Source organism: Dermacentor andersoni, chromosome 5, assembly GCF_023375885.2.
Source record: "Dermacentor andersoni chromosome 5, qqDerAnde1_hic_scaffold, whole genome shotgun sequence".
Taxonomy (NCBI): domain Eukaryota; kingdom Metazoa; phylum Arthropoda; class Arachnida; order Ixodida; family Ixodidae; genus Dermacentor; species Dermacentor andersoni.
The window spans coordinates 175694957-175718062 of record NC_092818.1 but is presented as its reverse complement, the minus strand read 5'-3'; the positions used below and the strand labels follow the sequence as shown (position 1 = coordinate 175718062).

Sequence of the window (23106 nt, the reverse complement as noted above, 5' to 3'; positions counted from 1 at the left end):
CTGAGTGCTGGAAGGAACTCCGCGTTTTGGAGCAAACGAAAACTTTTGGCACCTAAACTGTATGGAGTTGGTGCAGATGCTGTCCACTGTAGTGGGCATTCTGTATATCGTGAAATAAATATTTGAAAGCCCAGAAAAACATTTACTGGCTTTCTCTGGACGCACATTGACAGAAAACTAACAGCAGGTTCCGCCAAGAGAGAGAGAGAATGAAGAGGAAAGGCAGGGAGGTTAACCAGATATGAGTCTCCGGTTTGCTACCCTACACTGGGGATGGGGGATAGGGGCTAGAAAGATGACAGAGAGGAAAATGCTAAAAAAAACACGCACACGTGGAGACACACACACAAAAAGCGTTCCAGTTAAAGTCGTTCACACAGGCCGGTTGATCGTAAAAAGCGCAATAGCGCTTGCACGGCCTTCTTCTGTGACGGTAGGTCCTTTCGATGTTGTAGAATTCTTGTTTCGGATAGCGGTTGGTCGTCTAGTTGGTCAAGTTCGTGGCGAAGGCATGCCCTCTGTGTACTGTACTGCGGGCAGGCACACAAAATATGGCCAATTGATTCTTCATGGCCGCAGTGGTCACAGGTTGGGCTGTCGGTCATCCCTATGCGGAATGCATAGGCTTTAGTAAAGGCAACGCCCAACCAAAGTCGATATAAAAGCGTGGCGTCTCTACGGCGAAGCTGTGATGGCGCTCGAATACTTAATGTTGGATCAAGTGAGTACAGTCGTGGATTTCTTAAATGTGGCTCATTGCATTGCGACGCGGTGCACTGCCGAGCAAGTAGGCGGAGCTTCCGTGCCGCGTCAGTTCTAGAAAGAGGAATTGGGACGTGGCGCTCCTCAGTATGGGCTGAGCGGGCAGCGTGATCCGCCCGTTCATTGCCGATAATCCCGCAGTGACTTGGAAGCCACTGAAAGGTTATCTCATGGCCTGCTTCACTTATATGTTGCAACGTCTCTGTAATATCAAATATTAGTTGTTCGTGTGGTCCGCGTCGTAAAGGTGACAGTAGAGACTGCAGTGCCGCCTTCAATTCGCAGAATATTGTCCATTTATGTGGTGGTCCATCACCAATGTGATGAAGGGCAGCAAAGAGCGCTGCGAGCTCTGCTGCCGTCGAAGTTGTCGCGTGGGTCGTCTTAAATTTGATTGTTGTAGCTTTCGCTGGTATGACGATTGCCGCCGCGGAGCTACTTGGAAGGACAGATCCGTCAGTGTAAATATGCGTAGAATCACGGTAGTTCTCGTACAAATGTAGTGTCGTGAGCTGTCTAAGGGCTGGTGATGATAGATCTGCTTTTTTCGAGATACCAGGTATTGTGAGGTTGATTTTTGGCTGAGCGAGGCACCATGGAGGAATCGAAGGTCTCGCAGCCGGGGTGAAACAAGCTGGCAATGATACATCATATGCGGTTATCGTCCGGCTGAAAGATGCGTGTGGTCTGTCCGCTGTTAGGGAGGCCAAGTGGTGACGAGGAGTCCTGGTCAGATGCCTTATGTGGGTCCTGAGTACTTCAATTTCAATGTCAAATTTTTTATTCAGGAACCCTGCTAGTGGTAACCACATGTTCTTCGTGCATCAAAGGGTTAAGAAGTGCTGGATAGCGTTATATACGGCCAAAGTTCCAAACGGACCAGTCATAAATTATATTTTAGCAACATTTTAAAGTATGTGAGTTAATCACAGGCAACTAATACTTTTATTTCAACTGCTCAATAGAGAGAGCTTGGCTGGAAACTGCGTTGTGATTCTGCAAGGTCGCACTAGTCTGCTGCCTTTTTGCTGGCTTGCAGCTCACCTGTTTTGCTGCGCTCATATGGCCTCCATACCCCACAATAGATTATGAATAAAGGTGTTTCCAGCAATACGGTGTATTGCTACTCGCTACAATGCTTGAATGATCATCGCATTAATATCCACAGTCATAGTGAGATGCGTTCTGCCGGAGTATTCTTCTTTTTTTTTTTGAGGGAACCAATCGTTTCTCAACAGATAAGAATGTTAACTGATGGCGTTTTATGTCGGGAAGCTACACCTGGGGTTTGAGAGAGGCTTTAGAGTACTTTTTACTACCTGATGCTCTTTGACGTTCTTAAAGCATGTGCATTTTTTTTTAAACCACGGTAGTTATAATGCAACTATGCGATGCAAAATGTAGCTGCCGATCACCGCTGGTAACTTAACCCGCGGTTTTCTACTACGCGTCAGAGCACTGTAGGTACCGCGTCACCGCTGCGGGTTTCACAATGATTTGGTCTTTCGTGTACTTGAATCTCGGGTTTTTTTTTTCTTTATTTCTGTCGGAATAACCCTTGCTCTAATGCACAAAAGATAGTTGCGATTGATCATAAATAAATAAGCGTTATTGACATTGCTTTTTCGTTAAAATTAGCGCCAACTACAAGCGATAATTAAAGAAGATTGAATCGCAAGGCCAAGAGATCCAATACCCTTTGACGCTGGATGAAATAAAAGTGTTTGGTCTAACAAAAGACTGTGCGTTCCAGCTGAACGTTTTCATTTAGTCGAAACAGCTCAGATGAAGCTACAATGGGGCTTCCCGAGCGGTTGAGTTTGTCTGGACATTCGACGCCAAAGATGATGATGATAATGATTACGATTATTATTATTATTATTATTATTATTATTATTATTATTATTATTATTATTATTATTATTATTATTATTATTATTATTATTATTATTATGAACCTCTGTCATGGCTCGCACCCACACAGAGGAATAGGCCAACAATCGGGCGGCTTGAGGTAGCTAAAGGAAATTCTTATTTGAAGACGATAACCGCGAAGTAAAAGAAATAAAAGAAAAAGATGACGCCAAAGACAGGTCGAAATCCGCCAAATCCATCCATCATCGTGTTTCACTCATGATCTACGCCACCGCAATTTAGTCTTTACGCTATATTTCTTCAACTCTTAGATACTGTCCGAAGTGGTTAGTATGTATATTAAAATCCAAATTCTAGCTACGGTAGCTCCTTCATGAAGAGCTGAGGGCAGAACTGCTCATTTTTGTTCAATGAAGTGCCGCAGTCAGGGACAAGAAGAAGATTGCTGAATTGCCAACTTCAGCACCCTCAGATACCCATAAAACATCGCTATTCCGCCTTTAACCCTAATTCCGACACTACCAGCTAGCAGCCATCATTAATTCCAGACAAACAAGTGTTTCAGACTTTCTGAAAGGGTTGTGGGAACACATATTTGTCGTACACATATACAGGGTGTTTAAGCAAATACTTTCAAAAATCTTTAAAAGTTGCCTGTGGCGGATATGACAATTCTAGTTCATGAACTGGTCTACTCGGAGCGACGGACAATACTTGCACAAAAAATTGAGATGCAAAGTCGGCTAATTATTAAAAATTCATTAATTAAGTTTCTAACTAATTAATTATGACCCATATTGCAATTTAGAAATAATAACCGTGGAGCTCGCAAGGCGGATACACTTGGAATGAATTTTGCAGATGACACCAGTTTCGACATATAAATTCCCGAACGTTGTGGAGAAATGCATTAGCGTTCCAGTTAATTTGTTAACAAAACGCCGTTTCATGCACTGAAGCACACAAGTATATATATATGAAACACAAAAAACATATGCTTACTTCAAGAGAGCCAGGTTTCTAAGCAGATTCTTTACATTAAGGGTTCCTCTTGTTACGGGCTATCTTTCGACAGGCCTTGCATCTAATTCGTACTGCTTTTCTGCATGCTTTGTTGTCCAGATTATATCTGGCTACCCTGACCGCCACACGTTAAAAAATTCCCTTTACGCTGACTGTCATCACACGGATAATAAGACGGAAATACGTTTTATGCGCTTGCCGCCTCAGGTCTACAATCCATAACGGTTTACTCAATTAGGTTTGGAACTGGCTCCGGCTCCTTCGAAGAACTGCGGGCTGCTCGCCAAGGTCTCCGGGGGCGCTTGCGTACGCCTCGAAAGGACGCATTTCTCAACACGAGTTGGCAAGAATGAAAGTTCTTGCGTTAAAAGCGCTTTTTTGCTGAACGACTATTCGCAGAATAACGACCGTGTCAACACAATGTCTGAGAAACGACGGTGAAAAATTCGGGAACCTGGAAGACAACCTTGCTACTAAAGGTGCCAAGTGCTTCGCTCATCTGAAATCTACTTATTAATACCAACTTGTCGTAAACTGTCCTTTTGCAGTTTGTGCTCGTGTTCCATTTCTGCGAACCGTCTTGCTTGGTGTTTGCTAAGACAATGTTCTCAGAAACCTCTCTTTCCCCTACCCCCGCCCCCTTTCTCCCCATGTCTCCTTTTCTCGTATCACCTGGCTCCATTTCTTCATATATAGTGAGCTGAAGTATAATTGTTTTTTTTTCTGCCTCCTTTCTGTTGTGTCCTCTCGCTATCCTAACGTGGCACTTCTTGCAGTAGTATTAAATCTATGATTTTAGCTTTCGTACATATTTTTTGTCCTTCCTGAGTATTTACCTCCAGAAAAAGTGTGTCTCTCCTTAAAGCAGCTTTCTTCTTTCAAGACGACTTCTGCGAAAACATATAGGGTAATGACTTTCCGTGTTATCGCAGGTCTCGTAAATTACATGTGTGCCGAACACGCGAAGAAGAGTTAAACCATTGAAATAATATTCACTCGGGGCGAATTCACAAAGCTTTTCGTGAGTAAGATATATCATTGCCGTGGGACGTCCGCCTTCACTAATAAGAGTTCCAGCGCCTCCATAAGCTGACAGCTGCTCTTACGAGTGGTGACAGCGTAAGAACGTTTTTGCGAGCACGGGCCTTGGTTGGCTTCTGCCTCATACAATGGGTGCAGTCTGCAAGGCCGCGAGTAAGCTCAGTTTGGAAGTGTCGTTTAAATAATGCACACACGCAGGCCTTCTCGCAGAACGTGCGGAATGCGACTACACGCAACTCTACGGTAACATCTTTGCTTCCTCTTTTCTTGGATTTCTGCGTGCCAGTTCTTCGATAAATGAATGCTTAAGAACTTATATGCTGGGGTTTTACGCGCCAAAACTACGATTTCAGTTGATTCCTGAGGTTGTTTCCCATGCGGTGGACTTCTCGGACAGATAGCAACATACAATAATAAACAAATTATATACGTTTCGGCTTTCCTTGCCTCCAATGACCATTTCCACCTAGGTAGCTGCTTGAATAATTTAGTTGATCCTTTCTATTGAACCATATCATGATGACGCAATCCTTGAAACCTACTGAAAGTGAACACAGGCTAAATACAAAAAGCTCAATCTCGAAACAGTGCTACTTTCCAAGTGATGTTTTTTGTGACGTATTATATTTACAAATAAAGGCATGAAAACGACAGTGAAACAAATCTAACCTATGCAATTTCGCTTGCCAGGTGGTGCCTACAGAATACCAAGAAATTCCGCGTATAATACGCAGCTTTGTTCCGAATATAGGTACGTCAATTTCGTATCATGTGCTATATCTAGAACCAAGCTTAGAAGCATGAAGTGGTGCTTTTTTCTTTTTTTTTTTCTTTAACAGCTTTATGGGGTTGGCTACCTTTCTCTCTTATTCATGAATGATCCACAGCGAGTTCGTGTTGCTTTTTTCGCGGCTGTTCCTATTGTAGGATTTGGCGATCGTAGCTGTAGGGGGGACCTTGACGAGGAACTTGAGGGGACAGGGTTTATTTACATGCTATTTACAGTTAAAACAAGACATACATCGACAGTCTAGCGTAGCTCTCAAATGGAGCCCGCAAGACGAAGCTTACAGCAATCGAGCACACAGCTCACGAGTACATTTCGAGCACAGAGCACGACGACGAGCACACTCTAGCAGCCGACAATCGCTGCTTATAAGCACCCCGTTCGACGTCATCGTTCGACGTCACCGTAGACCAGCCGCCTCTCCGCGAGACGGTTTACACACACACACACGCACACACAAGTTTCAGTGCCCCCTCCGAAGGCAGATGACCTTTGCAGCGCGGCCGTCGTGTTATCCATTGTCCTGCGTCCCCGTAGTCAGATGGTCACGCCCGAACCCATCCGGCGCCTCTACATTCAAGAGCTGCCTTTCTCCTGTTCTCCGAACGAGGTGCTTGGTGGATGAACGTTGCCGTAGATAAGTTCTTCATAGGAAGTTCACGGTTGGTTAGCGCTGTCCTCGCTGGTTCTCTGAAGTGCGCCACCGTCCCGGTTGGATCGGAACACGTGCAGCGGGCTAAAATAGCTGCAGGCCGGTCCTAACACTATGTACTTATGCAAAAGCAAGGATGGTTGATAGAACACGCTAATAGGTTGTAGATGACACGTGTGCGGACCGTCACTGCTCTACGAAATCTGCGGTTACCCGCCGTGGTTGCTAAGTAGCTTTGACGTTACGCTGCTAAGTACGACGTCGCGGGATAAAATCCTGGCCGCGGCGGCCGTGGCCGGGATTTGATCCCGCACGCCCCCATGATCTCACATGCCTTCATGATCCCGCATGCCCCCATGATCGAAACGCGGCATTTTGCGCAGTTCGATTAGCGCAGAATGCAAGAACGCCCGTGTACCGTGCACAGGGTGCGCGTAAAAAGAACCTTGGTGATCAAATTTAATCCGAAATCCCCCACTACGGCATGCCCCATAATCAGATCGTGGTTCTGGCACGAAAAGAACCCAGCACTTGCAGTCTTGTATCTGAATGGATCGCTCTTTTATAATGCGGCTAAATGGTGATAAATGCAAACGCTGAAACTTGATCACTACACTGGGAAGCTGTGCTGTTCCTAAGAGTTAAAAGACCTCTACCGTTCGTTTCGCTAGCGTTTTCGGAGACAGCCACTCTTGCCTCTGCCGAGAGAAAAACATCCAACCCGAACGGGTGCTTCAACTCTATAGCAGCGAAGGCAGCAGTGGTTCATAGCCCCGGTCGGAAGTTGTGCACGCCGGCGTATGCGGGGCTTCGGTCGCCAGGGGGAGGACGGGGGAGACGCCGACTATTTCGAGAGGCCAGGCGTCAAGTTCGGCCGTTTCCACGGGTCGACCCCGACTCGCTAGTGTATACGCACTCAAGAGTTGCGGAAGGGAAGCTGACTCTGTAAAGCCAACGAAAATGGGGAAGGGCACTCAGCGCATTTAGAAGCTTCAGTGGTGCGCCGGGCTGGTTTACGCGAGCCCGCTGGTGAACTCGGGTGGCTGAGGGAGGGAAGCTCGACGTGAACGGACGAATAGCAGGGGGTCAGAATAAGGGGCACCGCAAGACGCAAACATTGTGAACTCAGTCACAATCCGGCCACTTTGTTGTTGTCTCCACTCTTGACTCAAAGATGCAGGCATTCGAAGTATGCTGCTACATGTTCCTTAGCACACGCACAATTGCGGCGATTGTTTAGTCCCCTGCTAGGAAAGCAAGAGAGATGAAAATACTGATCGCACAACTAGATTCCCTACACCACTGCTACCGCGAACATGCTTTTCTCTGACGGTGATAAACGGGCTTAACACGCAAAATGAAGAGGGAAGGAGGTGATAATGAAAAAATCCTGCTATAGAAGCAGGGTTTGGGAGAAGCACGGCTCCGTCACCACCACCCACAAAACAATTTCCTTGCCAAATTCACTGTCACATTGTCCTCAGTATCCTCATCAAAGCTGGCCTGTACCCAGGTACTGAGGAGAAGCAGCAACGTCAAAGACCATCATGTCGCTCCGAGGAAGCGCAACCACCTCATGAGCGACATAGGCAGCGAGGACACCAAGCTGTACTACTCTGCTTCAGAAGATGTGTCGAATGACGGTGACCACTTGACAGTCATAAGGGAAAAAGGAAAGAAAAGAATCGTCACTGCTTCCTCGTCTTGAACAAGGATGGCGGCGATGGCGAAGAACAATTACACGGCTCATACCATCCTATTCTTGCCCGAGACGCCGACGGACGACCTGAATCGGCTAAGCAGGCAAGCCATATCTGTCACACAGAGGCTCTTGTTCCGAGTGAGATTACGGATATGAGAATTAACACCGTAAGAATACCCTAGCAGTCGATGTCAAGAACACAGCAGCGCTGGATATATTGTGCGCAATCCAAGTGCTGGGCACGATATATGTTCGCAACATAATACCACAGGGCAGCGATACCTTATCAGGCGTCGTTTATGATGTCGATGAGCCAATCAACGACAAGGACCTGCCTATTTTGATTAAACCCGCCACAGTGGATGTAACTATTATTGAAATTCGTCGCCTAGGAGAATCACGTCGTGTGAAGATAACTTTCAAGGGGGGAATCTTGCCGTCACACGTGAAAGTTGGATTTTTTTGTCATCCAGTGCGACCTTTCGTTCCGAGACCACTTCAGTGCCGTAATTGTTTGAAGATCGGCCATGCCAACGGTATATGCAAAAATTCGACTGTGCTCCCAAAATGCTCAGAGCAGCATCGCGCTGCTGCTTGCCAAGCGACTGACTTCAAATGTGCCAATTGCTTTGGTCCCCAAGAAGCATCGTCGAAAGACTTCCCAAGACACAAGACAGAGCTGAAAGTCCTCAAACAAATGATGAGAGACAACTCGACGCATAGAGAGGCCGCCGCCAAAGCGCGACGGCGTCGTGCCCACCGCAGACCATCATCGTCTGCTAAAAATACTGATACCGTCATAAGAAACGCTACTTACTGCAGCTGGTGCTCCCAAGGCGATCAGCCACACTGACAACACGGTGTCTAGTGACGCAGTGCATACGTGCACGACAAACGCCTGGCCTGCACTTCCGGCATTAAATCCTCCAGCAGATCAGGTGCAAGGTCAAGGCAAGCAAGTAATCGAAATAATCAAATCTCTAATGAAAGTCATTCCCGTGATGATAAATGACATGCAGATCCATCTGCTCGGGGCACCCTGCAAGTGCTGGACGGTCTGGATCCGGTTCTTGAGAGCCTCGAATAGCAAGCACAATGGCACTGCCGCCTCAGCCCTTCTTCAGACAAGTCAAGGAAGTGTCCATTATGCAATGGAATGCCCGTGAAGTGAAATACCGTATTGCTGATTTCCGCAATTACGTTTTCACCAATCGATTCCCCATTATTGTTGTCTGTGAACCGAACCTACTGAAAGCCATTCGGCTTTCAGGATATGAACCTTACGTGTCATTGACTTGTAATGACGTTAGCAAGGTGATTATCTACAAACGGTGCGAACTGATTTATGTTGTTCATCCAGTACGGCCTCATGACAGTAATAAATATGTCTGTTTGACTGGGAAAAAAAAATATTGCGTTTACTCTAGTGGGCGTTTACCTTTCTCAATCAAGTCGTTTCGATAGACAAAGACTGAGTGACATTATAGACGCGACTCCTGGTCCATGGATTGTTGTTGGGGACTTCAACGCACATCATTCACTTTGGGGAAGCAACAAGGTAAATTCTAAAGGAAGAAACCTCGTGTCCTTTGCTTGCGACCATGATTTTGCTGCCTAAACCATGGCAGTCCCACGTTTCTGTGCGGCCGGACGTATAGCAGTTGTTTAGACTTAGCTTTTGTGTCGAGATGCCTCACTCGCTGCGTCCATTGGTTCGCAGATATAGAAACTCACGGAAGCGACCACATTCCTACCTACCTGAAGATAAAAGGGCTAACCAAATAAATTTCATCAAAATTTCAACAATCGATTGGTCCATGTTTAATGCACTTATGGAAAACGCGTGCCACAAATGCTTTTCGTCCCCACTGGAAATTCAGATCGCCAAGGCCATGCAGGATGCTGTGAGTTCATTTCGGTCATTAGAGAAATACATGGATTTTGAGGCGAAAATACAGGGCCTCCATGCTATTTACCGGCGAGCGGAGCGGCGGTACAGACGGACTAAATCGGTTTACGACCTTAGAAAGGTCAGACGCATTGAAAAGAAAATTCAGCGTCACATTGCTGTACTTCACAATCAACGCTGGAAATCTTTTTGTAAGTCGCTTGATCCGCCTAAACCTCTGCCGGTTGTCTGGAGAACAGTCCGTGGGCTTCGAACAGCTCCTCAACAGCGCCGTCCATTTAAATCTATAGCCCTCCATCAAGGACGCCAAGAAGTCGACGTAGTCGAAGATTACTGTGCAATGATCGCGGGCCCGACGTTCTAGCCTTGTACACCTATTCCTATTGTCCCCCCTTGCTCCCGGGATCCTCGTATCGAGTCTCCTTTCTCGATCGAAAAACTAGAGGCCGCACTCGCTGGGTGCATCCGATCTTCGTCACCAGGATCCAATGGCATCACATACTCTGCGCTTGCAAACCTTGCTCAAGGGGCCAGACATGCACTTCCTGACCTATACAACGCATCATGGCGTGACGGCTTGGTTCCTACGACGTGGAAATCCAGTCGCCTAGTTCCGCTCCTTAATCCAGGCAAATCTCCATTGTAATTGTCATCTTACCGTCCAATAGCACTGGACAGCTGCGTCGGCAAGGTAATGGAGAGAATGATCCTTAAACGACTAGAATGGTAATTGGAATATTACAACGTCTATCCAGAGGTAATGGCTGGCTTAAGACGCGGACGCCCGTCAATAGTTAGCGTTATTGATATTGTAACGGATGTACAGCACCGGAAACACCTGAAACGAATTTCGGCGGCCTTATTCCTTGATGTTAAAGGTGCCTACGACAATGTAGATCATCATGCAATTCTGGACGCCTTAGAAGCTGTAGGGATTGGTGGACATGTCGTTCGCTGAATACGCAGCTATTTGAATGGAAGATCTTTATTTTGACTGAAGACGGGCCAATGCCGCCTAGCTATATATACCAGTCGTGGTGTACCGCAAGGCGGAGTACTCAGCCCTGCCCCTTTCAAACTGGTGCTCGTTGGTATCGCCGATTCGTTGCCGCAAACCATTCAGCTCTCCGTATATGCAAACGACATATGCATATGGGCTTCAGGAGTGACACGCGTCTAAGTCCGCGCGCAACTTCAGAAGGCTTTAACGGCAGTGTCAACAGTGGTCATTGCAAGAGACGCTCCTTTAACAGTCTACATTGATACAGATGTCATAAGAGCAGACATCCGACACGTTACTCAGATTCCCTAACACCATCTTGCTCGCTTGCCAGCAAAAAGGTCATAATCTACATTTGCCAAAGGTATTGTAAGGCATCAGTCCTACTTGCCCTCACAATCCATGCCTGCTACACGATTATCAGACCCATTGTGGTGCTGCACCGGCCGCAAGTAAAATTGACAATTCCGGTCATCAGAAAGAAAGCTGGAGCGTCGTTGCAAGCTTTGAAGCAAGCAACTTTGGATCACATTTACAACGTGCACAGGTTCCGGCAACATGTCTACACAGATGCGTCGGTAAAACTCAACTGCTCTGCTGCTGCAGTCGTCATCCCGGCAAAATCTGAAAAAATCAGGTCGAATACTTCGTGTGTTACCACCTCGACGGGTGCAGAACTTCCGGCACTCCGTGCTGCACTTGATTTCATTAAACAGGAATCACCGCAGCAATGGCCAGTCTTAAGTGATTCCAGGGCAGCCCTTCACCGCATACAAAACCCAATGCATCACGGAACCATTGAACAACTGGCCTCAGAAATTCGACAGACTTATCATCGCAGCCATGATAAGAGACAGAGCATAATCTTTCAATGGCTTCCAGGACAGTGCAGCGTGAACGGGAATGACTACGCAGATGAAGCCGCGTCCCGCAACTATGCTTGACCTATGCGGCAGCACCGCGTTCACCGTTCTTTTCTAAGGCTAGAAACGCTAGGCAGCGTAACTGCGATGTGATCAGTAAGAATCAAGAAAAAAAAATGAATGTATTTTTACTACCTGTAAATAGTTGGGTGGCGTCAGAGTCATGCTCAAAGGAGTTTCTGAGTTTTCTACACCCAGTGTTTTCTACTACGTTGCGAAACTGAATATAACATTTTCGTGAATTTTTAAGGGTCAAGTTAAGTTATTAAAGAATTCATGGCCACAGTCACAGGCTGAAGCAGGCCCTATTTCCCGTAAGTGTTTCACAGAAGTAATTTGCTTTACAATAAACAGCAACACGCCGAGATATTGTAACGATTCTACAACACTGCTGTTTCTTTTCGCGTCTCGTCAGTGGTCCGAGCGGTCTTTCGTCCACTTTACCACCGGGATCTGCCGGCCGTGAACGGTAAGCGATGAGAAATCAATAGAATAGAACGAAATAAAGTCTTGCATCATACCGGCCCTGGTGCCGAATTCACGAAGCTTTTCGTTCATAATGCTCTTTGCCATTGGCTGGCCGGCTACGCTCATATGTCAGGCATCAGCCTCGTGCTTCGGATTTTCTACTTCTCTGGCGCTTAAGATCAACCGCATCCTGTATTAATTAATTTATTTGTTTGTTTGTTTGTTTGTTTGTTTGTTTGTTTTCATACTCTCAATTGCGCGAAAGCTTCACGGAGAGGAGGGGCAAGCACGTATATAAGTATTAGTGGCTGTCTTGTTAGTTCTTAACGTAAGAAAAAAAATTAAATTATGGGGTTTTCCGGGCCAAATCCTCGATCTTATTATGAGGCACGCCGTAGTGGGGAACTCCAGAAATTTGGACCACCTGGGGATCTTTAACGTGCATCTAAACCTAAGTACACCGGTTTTTTCACAAGTAATAGATGGCAGTTATCTAGGAAGAGAGACGGTTCCAGTCTACTCAGGTTCTTGGCGCAAATGAGTCCCTGTTGATGAGTGCAACAAAGGGATACTTTTTGTTAATAATCAATACGAGATAATACGTACTAGATACCCTAGACGTGGACCTGAACCCTGCATCAGTATTGAAACAGGTTTCAAAGAGGCTTCAAAGACGCTCAAAGTTTCGCGTACGTCTGCACGTTATCTGTGCACTACATTTCAACACAACGCTTTCCCACAAACTTAGCTTTTTGCTCGCAGGCCCACTCCACTCGAACGCTGCGAAGGCCCGTATATATTCACGACCTCCTCTCGCAAGAGCAGTAAACGCGGGCATCGGGTCGACGTGCTACGACTGTGCTGGGATGATCCACCAAGCTTGTCAGCTTTTTTTAGCGCCTCGCTTTTGCTGCCTTCGCCTCTGAGGCCACGCAATGGCAGGACTTCGTGGCACGCTCACCCAACACAGCGGTCCTATAAAGTGCGCGGCCAGTGCTGGCCATTTCCGAAGTCGTCGCCCGGCTTGGATGCTCCGCAACTAGTCGGAGGGCCATCGCGGTGGGACCAGGAAATTGGTCTTTCTTGTATCAGGATAGCGCCGGCTGTCGGAGATATTCCTTTTTCTGTCACATGCTTGCTTGATATCTGTAGAGTGCGCTTTCGAAATGGCGGTGGCTGGATTAACAGTCGTATATAAATATATAAGTAAAAATATATGCCATAGCGGTCGTCTTTCTTTCTTTGTGAATATATATATATATATATATATATATATATATATATTAGTTTGTATCAGGTTTTATAGAGACGTGTCAGTGTTGTAGTATACTGTGTGCACCTGTTATGTGTATAGCTGGTATACAAAATCTAACCGCAGTATCCCGTTTTTTGGCGTAACAATTGATTCTCTTTTAATTCCGTGAAGAAAAAAAAAACGTTTTTATAATGAAAAAAATGTTAACACAGGATTGTCCGACACCGTATGCTAGATCTTCGCGTATTATCGGCCAAGCGCATAATTATTTGCAGAAAACCATGAGCATCAACTAGTAAACTGTTGACTTATGTGAAAAAGCGAAAGAATGAGACCGGCAAAAAAAAAAATGACGACGAGGTCATTGCTACGGCACTTTCCGTTAAGGGTAATTGTAACTGTTGTTTGTGGTCACGCTTATGTCAGTGGCTCTAGCGAATAAACACATCAACATCAGTCACTCATATTTGTAGCAAAAACCTCACTCATGGTCATGTTCTGATCTTTTGCAGAACAGATTATACTCGACGGGCCGCGGTTGGGTAGAAGTGCGGAGTCATTACCACTTTACCCTGAGTGGAATGGAGTGTATATGACGCGAGCATCGAATCACCAGAAGTCCTAATGGGTTCCCGTAATGAGCGTCTACGAGGTAACAGTTTCTCGTGCACTTCGTTGGCTCCCAGTTGTCAGCCTGCAAGGTCTCCAGAATCAGGAAAAAAACGAAACGCCCCTCCATTAGTAAACTCTCATTACGAAGTTACAGAAATGAAGAAAATAGCCAAGAGAAATAACCAGTGAACCAAGCAATGAAAATTATAATTTCATTTGCCGCGGTCGCGGAAATGAAAAGAAAAATGCGGCACTGCACTGATGCCGCCATCGCTCTCTTCCCACAGGATTCGTAAGCCGAACGTAACGTAACCGCAACGGCACTTTGAAATACGGCGTTGGAATAGAAGTAAGGTTAGTGACAGAGTTTGTTCGCAGTCCCTGATATTGTATAGTGAACAAAAGTATGATATTTTGCATTTTGGGTGCACTGAGCTACACTGCTCAGAAAGCTTGCGCTGTGTTATGAAAGACCGCTATCCTCGGGCAATAGCCTCTTTAACACTCACTGCCATTTTATGTTATTTACACCGCATAGCCCAGCCATCATGCTCACAACTTCCCCATTCCAAGAATATATGACAAGGAAACCGCATGCATCAACAGTTCTGTGAATATACATGCGCGCTGGCGAGAGAAAGTACAATGACAACTGGAGAGGGTAGCCAAGAGAAAGCTTTGGAATGCTGTTGTATGTGTGAAGTTTGAAGTTCAGTTGTTTTAACATTTCGGTACATATAAATGTTGTACATGAGTGGTAAGGATAACGAGGTAAAAGCTACGTTACGGCAGCTTAGCTGGGCCCGCCACCCATCGAAAGCCCAAAGACAGCACAAAGCAACGGTTCAGGAGTTTACACGTTACATGTTTCATAAAAAATACTGTACACATCTAACGTTTACAAAGTTCTACAATATCCACAACATAAACTCCTGCAAGATTTTAGAACGGTTTTTTAATGCATCATAAGAGATAAAGAGAGAGAGAGAGAGAGAGAGAGAGAGAGAGAGAAAATAAATGCAGACATCTCCCGCACACAAATTTGGAAACGTAGGCAACAGTGAGCCCCATGAAATGAATAAACAGGAAGGTGGAGCTTTACGGCACCTTCAATAAACTAAATACGGCCCATCTCTGTCTCTTTGCTGGAATCAGCATGCACTCGGATAGACAGTATCACAAAAAAAAAAAACTACAGCAACTTATGACTTAGAAAAGTAGGTAATGTATTTTTCCCTTGAAACCACAATATTATATCTTTTATTCAGTACTCTACAGGCAGCGCGCGCTAGCGGACGAAAGATTGACTGGAGAAGAATTCCTCCAATAACGACTATTTCTTAAACAGGTTTTCTCGCCATAGTGCCATCGCTTGATTCTCGCACTCACTCTCTCTCACTCTTTCATATATGTGCTCCGGGTAAGCGATGAGTCAATTTGACTTTAATTAATTATTCACTTTTCATTAAGCCCTGAGGCAACAGCGTGCAATGAACGTTGTCGTATGTGCGCTCGCGTCACCTCTCTGCCGTTCCATTTTCCCGACTTTCTTACCTTTCTCCCTACCCTAGTGTACGGTAGCAAACCAGGAGCAGCCAAGTTCCCATCCCTGCATTCTCTTTCTATCTCTCTTGTTCTTCACACCGATATCAGATTACAATTGACGGCACACCTATACCAGACGTAATGCATCACAGATTCTTAGGTTTCATTAATTACCGAAACACGTTCTGGTCTAAGCACGTGACAACGGTCAAGTCCAAGCTAGACAGCTTCGTACACATGTTCAGATATGCTGCATTAGTGAAGTGGGGCCCATCACAGCGATCATTGCTCCAATTTTAAGTAGCATTTCTTGTAGATTGCCTACTGCCTACAATATAGTTTACCTATCATAGCAAATATTCGCCCTTCTTTCGTACGTATATTTGAGAGCTGACATGCTCAAGCATTGCGAATATGTCTGTCTGCTACGCTGCACGTCAACCAAAGGCACGATTGCTGATCAACGCGTCTGCCCAATAGAGGTTTACCGCTCCTGCGAACCTCTAAGAGCCTATCTTTGACTGTTGACCCACACCGAACGTCACCTGCTTTCAACGATTCAGATTTCACATCCAGAAATATCTTTTTCACAACCTCCATTACATAATGAGAGCGCCATTCCATCACGTTTTGCTCCAGCCAATGAAGCGAGCGTCCCAGCATGAACTTTGTCAAAGCCTCTGCTGCACCTCTCTATTCCGGGAGTTGCTAACAAGTTACGAATACCCTCATGTGGCCTTAGAAAATTCGTCCTATCCCATATTTCTAAGTATATGCCGCTTCCAAGCACATATATATACTGACGGATCGGTGTCTCCAACTACTTCAAGAGCGGAATTCGTAATACCCATCGGAGGCTCTTTCCACCCCACCACCAAACTACATCATCGGCGGCAGAAATTGCAGTGAATCAGTCCATTTTATACCAATGAAATCACCTCAATACTGGACTATATTTTGTGAAGCAATACAAGTGTGTCAAGTGATTGATTCTGCCCTTGAACAAGAACCTTATAATCTGTTTGCTCAAGATGTCGTAGAATTACAGAATTTCGCCCTTAGAACTGGCCATCGTACAGCATTTAAACAGATTCGTCCGCACTGTTGTTTATATGAAAGTGAGCTTGCCAACGAAGAAGTCAAGATGGCTCGCAATAATGCCACCCAAGTGTTCATGCTGTTTTCTCGACCAGACACTAATTCTCTAGCGTATACACTATTGTAGGACAACCCCAGACAATACTGGGCGCTGACGACTCACCGTCATCGACGCCTTCGCGGACTCGACCTATACATAATATTACCGCTCACAATCAAAAGAAGTTAGGCAAGCTTAAGTGTGGCGTTAACTCGACTATACTTAAGCAAGGTCTGACTACGGGCTAGTTGGAATTCCATGGTATAACTCGTCAATTACAGCGCAAACATAGACGGAGGACAAAAAAGACGACGTAGACAAGCGCTGTCTGCCAACTGATTTTTATTTTTCAGAACCAAACATATATACCCTAAAACACCAAGACAAAAGCGCCCTCTAGAAGCAACACCCGACATGAGAATGCATTCAGAATTTTACCTAAGATGAACGAGAGCGCATGTGCGATCTCAGGAAACCCAGTTCTTTTTCTGTTAGTGCGATAGATGGCTTACTAACCGAGTCGTCATCGGCAATCGCTGCTGCTTCAATGATAATTCTAGTGGTTTCATTGGGATGCCTAGCCAAGATGGTAGTCTCCTCAAAAATTGGGACGCAGCCGCATTGTGCGCAGTGAACCCCCAGGAAGCCTTCCCGCCCTTTGCGAACTTTATTGCTGTGTTCTTGTAACCTAACGTTGATACATCTACCAGTCTGTCCTATATAAGACCTACCACATTTCAGGGGAATCTTATACACTATACCTTTCGAACACCCTGTAAACTTCTTCCTATGATTAATGCTGCAAATACTACGTTTCTTAGCCGCAGGATTGGTTCTGACGCAAAGCTGGGCCAGTTTTAAAACTGGCCCAGCTTTGCGTCAGAACCAATCCTGCGGCTAAGAAACGTAGTATTTGCAGCATTAATCATAGGAAGAAGTTTACAGGGTGTTCGAAAGGTATAGTGTATAAGATTCCCCTGAAATGTGGTAGGTCTTATATAGGACAGACTGGTAGATGTATCAACGTTAGGTTACAAGAACACAGCAATAAAGTTCGCAAAGGGCGGGAAGGCTTCCTGGGGGTTCACTGCGCACAATGCGGCTGCGTCCCAATTTTTGAGGAGACTACCATCTTGGCTAGGCATCCCAATGAAACCACTAGAATTATCATTGAAGCAGCAGCGATTGCCGATGACGACTCGGTTAGTAAGCCATCTATCGCACTAACAGAAAAAGAACTGGGTTTCCTGAGATCGCACATGCGCTCTCGTTCATCTTAGGTAAAATTCTGAATGCATTCTCATGTCGGGTGTTGCTTCTAGAGGGCGCTTTTGTCTTGGTGTTTTAGGGTATATATGTTTGGTTCTGAAAAATAAAAATCAGTTGGCAGACAGCGCTTGTCTACGTCGTCTTTTTTGTCCTCCGTCTATGTTTGCGCTGTAATTGACGAGTTAGACTATACTTACGCCTTACTTGGCCGTGCAAACAGTCCCGACTGCGAGGAGTTCGAGGTACACGAGACGACAGAACACGTCTTGTGCACCTGCCCGCGGTGCGTTGTGCAAAGGCAATCATTGGTACAATATTTTTTTTCATGTTTACCAATTAACCTTTGTCTGAAAAAGCTCTATTGGGACCTTGGCCGGATTCTTGCTGGCGTGATGTCATAAAGGCTATCATCAAGTTCTTGCACGAGAGCGGCCTAGATTTGACACTTCGAACAGTCTTCGCTGTTCAGGCTCACTCAACACCATCCCCCCCCCCCCCCCTTAACCCTCATCATAAACACCTCTCTCTTATTTTCACTCCCGTCTCCCTTCCCCCATGCCGAGTAGCAAGTCAGAACTAGGACTCAGGCCGATCTCTCAGCTTATCTGTCATAATAAATGTATATTTCTCTATATATTGTTTTTCGTCTTTATTGAAAGTTAAAGCTATAGTTTGTTTCTTTTTTTTTCGTGCCTGCTGTGTCGTGGTATGATACATATCTTTATGAACACTAGAGCGTCTCTCTGTAAGCTTTAATGGCTCAATGACTTGGCTTCTTGGCCTAACACAGTCGTGGTCCTGCTGACTGGCGAGAAGGAGGTGCGCACAATGCTGGAGCATGCACAGGATTTGGGCATGACGTCATCCGGCGAGTATGCCTTCCTCTACCCGGAGCTCTTCCAGGGCGAGGCTGCTGGGAACATGTCGTGGTCCAAGGGCGTCGGTAAGCTCACTTGGAACATATTTCTTCACTTACCCGTCCACAGAAGTGGCAACGCTGGAGCGTTGAGACGTCGTGGCTAGGAGTCAGGCTCGCAGAAAAAGAGAGAGGGGGGGGAGAAGGAAAGGCAGGGAGGTTAACGAGACTGAGTCCAGTTTGCTACCCCACACGTGAGGAGAAGAATGGGGAGTAAGAGAGAGAGAGAGAGAGAGAGAGAGAGAGAAAACATATCTAGTATGTAGAATGGCGCATAGAGGACACACGCTGCCCGAACGCAGTCACTGGAAATGAATTCACTCGAAGAACATGTACCAACGCTTTTAGTGTCAGGAACGCATCACAGTCGTCGAAGGCATTACTTTCAAGACTAAAATGTCCTAAAAAATTCTGCGCTTCGTTAGCACCTTCTAAAGCCAGTCGTCAGACAGGTCAAAACGATATCGTGAGTCTCGTAGGAGTCAAATTAGCGGAAGTGCACTCTACAATTACTTGCGTTCTTATTATAACCACCTAAAGAACCTGCAGTCTCTGTGACACGAGAGGGTGACGTGTCTCGAAGAGTGCATCTTCTTCGAGTGGATAATTCCTACTCTTTGGTAATACAAAATATACGGGGATCCGTTGAAAAGCACGGACTGAGAGTAAAGCACACATAAGTATACATCAGATTGCTAATTGAGCCTTTGCATGGCTTTATTGTTAAGTGAAATGACAGCATTTTTAAGTGATATATACACCTCCTATCAGGGGACGGCACCACGGAATTAAAGGAAAAGAAAAATAGTCAACAGTAAGCTATCACTTACATGCCAATTTTTTTTTTTTTCGTTTTGTTTCTTAGTATTCTTTCTGACAAATGCTAGGCCACAAGCCGACGAGCATGACATAAATATCATAATTCATCCCGCAAAAAAGTCGCATTCTCAAAGTTTAGATTTTATCGCTAGAAGCCTTGCTATCAGTTAGTCGTTCAGGCAACAATATGTGGAAAAAATAGATGGTCACCTAGCATGTAATGTGCAATACAGCTTCTCTGCATATTACATCATTATTTTCCCACTTTGACTTGCACAGATGACCCGCAGCGGCGCGCGCGGCTTCGGGAGGCGTTCGAGTCACTGATGATTATCAGCCTGAATCAGCCAGTGTCGGACGAGTACATGCGCTTCTCCAACGAGGTGAAGCACCGCGCACGCACGCAGTATCGATTTCCTCACTACATGGAACGAGTGGTAAGTTGTCACGGAATAGACGTAGTAGTTGCAGAGTTGCCAAAAATGCGAGCGAAAATATGTCGAGTGCAGAAAAGAAGGGCGTGTGTGCGTGTGTGCGTGTGTTGACGTTTGCGCTTGCGTTTACTTACTAATCAAGCACTACATATGCCCACAGCAAGTCATTTTAAAAAATATTGCCTTGTGTGTCGATCCCGTATCCTTCCATGAAGCCAACTGATTTAGTTCGAGTTAGAGCAAGCATGATTCATTTTCTCGTGATGCATAAGTTCGCCCTTAGTTGCGATCCGTGCACCCATAGTTGCGGTATCTGGTCGGCTTTCGGACTAAGGCACAAGATCGGCTGGAAAGGTTGAGTTTATCTGCTCAGTACAATGCCAGACAAGTGGAGGCGCGGGTGAATGACCAGAGGATTCCAGTGGAATTGATTGTGGCGGCAAGCAAACCCGACACACTCTCGATTACTGAAAAGCCGTAAATGCATCACAGCAGCTGCAAGTACAACACGGATCGTTCGGAGCTGAAGCTCTTCGCAGTGGACGGGCCTTCTGAGGGATAAGGTCAATGGAAAGTAATCAGTGTCTTGCAGATTAGTTAGTGTGTGAAGAGTCTCATGAAAGACTTGGAGGACACATGAATTGGAAGTGTGAATACGAGATTGTCAAGAAACCGGGTTTTAGGCCCAAGTCTGGTTTACCACACAATTCTGGTTTTCCACACGAAGGTGTCACAGAAAACTGATGATGCCTTGCCTGTAGCTGCGACACCATTATATAAGTCGTGGCGATAGGCATTGCCTGGCTAAGCACAATGGCATCAATGATTGACCTATATAAGTAAGCTAGTCCGTCGAGATGAAGGCTGTCATTGACGGGAACGGCTGCGGATTTGAGCCCCAAATGCGGACGTGTAGTTTAAAGAAGGTGGCCAGTTGTTACGTCATAGTAAACGTTAAATTAAAATTAAATTCTGAGATTCTACGACCCAAAACCATGATATTACTATCAGGAACGCCGTAGTGGTGGGCCCCGGATTCATTTTGACCATGTAGAGTTCTTCAACGTGCACCCAATGCACGACACCATGGGTGTCTTTGCATTTCACTTCCATCGAAATGCTGCCGACGCGGCCGGGATTTGATCCCGCGACCTTGGGCTTAGTAGTGAGACATCAAAGCCACTACGTCACCGCGGCAGGTCATAGTAAGCTTTACAGCTGCTCATTCACTGTGCACATCGGGTAACAGAAGGTTGGGGTAGATGCGTAGAGTGATAATGCACTAGGACAGCGTATACCGTCAACTATCTTTCATTGCCACATTGTCCTATACTTATGACGTATCAGAGTTACTCTTAGCTCTTATTTTCATAGTTCACCGCGCAGTACTTGTCTTCCCTTCTAGCTTTTCTCATCATCTAACTTTCAACACCACAGGCAAGTACGAGCACAAGGCGATATTTAAGTTGCTCAGGGCCGTAGGTAAATTGCTGTTCATTAGATGGAATGGCCTACGACTTCCACTGTAACTCATTCTGACTTTCCTGATGATGTTAAGCACAGCGTCAGGTAGTAACCACTACTTTGCCACAGTGGTTCCTGGCAGCTTGAAAACTCTTCCGGGAGCTTCACTCTCACACGCAAAGTTTACAAGGATGCTGTCGCCTATATTTAGACATTTGCTCTTCCGCAACAACCTTACGCTGGCTACCTCCTCGTAAGTGGTCTAAAGGCAGCGAAGGAAAAAAAACACTCGCCTTGCCGCTGCTTCCTTTTAGACTTTCCGAGAGGAGGCGTATATAAACACAAGCGGCAAGTGTGGACACTCGGAACGACTTCTCCCTCGTATCTATTCCTCAAGGAAAAACAAACACTTCCTTCGAGGATTCTCGGCCCCAGCAGTGCTAAACCTGTCGCGCTGAACATTTAGACTGGCCATTTCAAGCCAGTTTCCAAAAGTGTACCAAGCGCTCCCAACTACTTTTGTTTTCCTTTCGGCGCAGCACAAGTGGCTGCACGTGACTGGCGCTCACTTTGACGCCCATTTCGAATACCCATACAAGCGCGAATGATATTGTAGAATTGTAGAAATAAAACCGCCAACATAGACACTCTTTCCACTTGTCCCGTCTAGCCTCCGCAAAAGGAATTCCTTCCCTGCTTTCTCCCATACCGAACCGGATAATCACGTGACGAATGCGTCACTGGTGCCGCCTTCTTCTGCTGCCTTTTTTTTTTTCACACTCCTGCATTTTAATTGAGCGGCGCACTTCCGGTGACGGTCTCGTACACGAGCTGTTGCGTCGGTCTCGTCTCTCGCAGCAAACGAATTGGCGCGCTCTGCAAGTGAATACCTGATTAGCGGTATATGTCAGTGCTGCCATCACGAACACTAAGGAGCACGCGAGAGGATGAAAGAACATGATCGCGACGCTGTAGCACGGTACTGCACGATTGTAGAGCGACTGCGCGACTTGGGAACGAACAGACGAAAGGGAACTACATCTCTCTCGCTACGGTACGAGGTAAATAAAAAAGACTCAGACATTCGTTTTGTATGTTTTATTATTTGTCTAAGCTATAATTTATCTAATGAAGCAAAAGATTAAACGAAAACGTCACTTTAGCCAATGCTAAAGAGGATGAGGGCGAAAGCCTCCGCGCTCACGAGACATTCATTAAATTACTTGACATTCTCATTCGAATGCGTTGTTACTTCATATTACTTGTTTTCTCCCTCCAAAGGTCGTGGGTTCGAGTGTCTTAATTAACTGCAACTTAACTATTTGTACCTTAATTAGCGCCGCCATAATTCACATCAAAGGCCGTGGGTTCAAGTGCCTTAATTACCTATATCTTAATAAACTGTACCTTAATTAACTCCGCCTATATAACACAAATGTTCGTGGGTTGGACTCCCAGAAAAGGTCGAGTGTTCTACTACCACCAAACCTCCGACCGCGCTGCAAAGCGCTG

The 23106-nt window shown here is 45.8% G+C and overlaps 1 protein-coding gene across 1 annotated transcript in view; it reads left to right on the top strand.

Annotated features, from left to right (window-relative positions):
* Nucleotides 1–23106, top strand: part of LOC126531645 (atrial natriuretic peptide receptor 1-like) — a 92834-nt gene that overhangs the window by 23185 nt on the left and 46543 nt on the right. Inside the window, exons 2-3 of the mRNA XM_050179263.3 lie at nucleotides 18752–18904; nucleotides 19976–20133. Of these exons, the coding sequence (XP_050035220.3) occupies nucleotides 18752–18904; nucleotides 19976–20133 (311 nt within the window). The remainder of the gene's footprint in view (nucleotides 1–18751; nucleotides 18905–19975; nucleotides 20134–23106) is intronic.